General features: G+C 40.5%; 1 protein-coding gene across 1 annotated transcript in view; it reads right to left on the reverse strand.

The window, feature by feature from the left end:
* Window positions 1-1,140: 1,140 nt before the first annotated feature.
* The window catches only part of LOC123102978 (gamma-hordein-3), a 1,465-nt gene continuing 1,115 nt past the window's right edge, over window positions 1,141-1,490 (reverse strand). Inside the window, exon 2 of the mRNA XM_044524458.1 lies at window positions 1,141-1,486. Coding sequence (XP_044380393.1) covers window positions 1,297-1,486 — 190 coding nt within the window. The 3' untranslated portion in view covers window positions 1,141-1,296. The remainder of the gene's footprint in view (window positions 1,487-1,490) is intronic.

Below are 1,490 nucleotides of genomic sequence, written 5' to 3' on the forward strand. Positions count from 1 at the left end.
TAACCACCATATGACCCAACTATACTTATATCGTCAACAAACGTTAAGTGTGTAGACCCTGCGGGTTCGAGAACTATGCACACATGACCGATACACCTCTACGGTCAATGACCAATAACATGACCTGGATGCCCATGTTGGTTCCTACATATTCTACGAAGATCTTTATCAGTCGAACCTCGATGTCAAGGTTTCAGGCAATCCCGTATGAAGTTCCCTTTTTCCATTGGTATGTTACTTGCCTGAGATTCGATCATTGGTATCTCCATACCTAGTGCAATCTCGTTACCGGCAAGTCTCTCTATTTCGTAATACAAGATCCCGTGGCTAACTTCTTAGTCACATTGATTCCAAGCTTATTGTGATGTTGTATTACCGAGTGGGCCCTGAGATACCTCTCCATCATACGGAGTGACAAATCCCAGTCTCGATCCATGCCAACTCAATAGACACCCTTGGAGACACCTGTAGAGCATCTTTATAGTCACCCAGTTACGTTGTGATGTTTGATACACACAAGGCACTCCTCCGGTGTCAGTGACTTGCATGATCTCATGGTCATAGGAACATATAATTGACATGCAGAAAACGATAGCAATAAACTTGACAAGATCATATGCTACATTCATAGTTTGGGTCTTGTAAATCACATCATTCTCCTAATGATGTGATCACGTTATCAAATGACAACTCATGTCCATCTATCACTACCAGAATTAATCATTGCAAATAACGTCTACGAGGACTGACAAGCCTCTTATTTGTGTTAGGTGTCAGTGTTTGCTTTTGTGTGTGCAGGTGTTGTTAACAAGGTTTTGTGTGGTTCACCTACTGGATTGATAACCTTGATTCTTAACTTAGTGAAATACTTATTTGTACTATACTTCATCATCCTCTCCTCCTTGGGGAATTAACAACACAGTCTACAAGTAGCACTCTCCATTGAAATGTTAAATTGTAATTAGTCCTTACTCCCGAATTAATAGTACTTCAATTCGAAACAAGTTTCGTACATGTTAATTATGTTATGTTCATATAATACTACACTTCCTAAATAAGTAGACGTCACATAACATTGAGATTGTAGTTAGGGATGGAAATCAAAATAGGGCATGAATGTAACAATTGCGAGCAATGTGCTTCAGAAAAGAACTTATTTGTCTTTTATTCCCATGTTTGGACTAGTACAGGTCGGGGTTACACATGATGGTGCACATCACTTTATTTATCATCGTTACATTATGCTCCATTGACTAACAACGATGATTCACCCGTCTAGTATTACATCTCTTCATTTCATAGGCCACGGATACTTATAACGTCGCTCCCAGATGGTTGTTGTTGTGGATATTGTTGGTATGGGGAAGGTTCTTGTGATTGCTGGGGTGGGTATGGTATTGGAAATTGTTGTTGGGGGAATTGTTGTGGTGGTTGCTGGGGGAATTGTTGTTGGGGGAATTGTTGTTGTTCAGGGGATTGTTGTGGCCGGG

This window comes from Triticum aestivum, chromosome 1B, assembly GCF_018294505.1.
Source record: "Triticum aestivum cultivar Chinese Spring chromosome 1B, IWGSC CS RefSeq v2.1, whole genome shotgun sequence".
Classification (NCBI taxonomy): Eukaryota; Viridiplantae; Streptophyta; class Magnoliopsida; order Poales; family Poaceae; genus Triticum; species Triticum aestivum.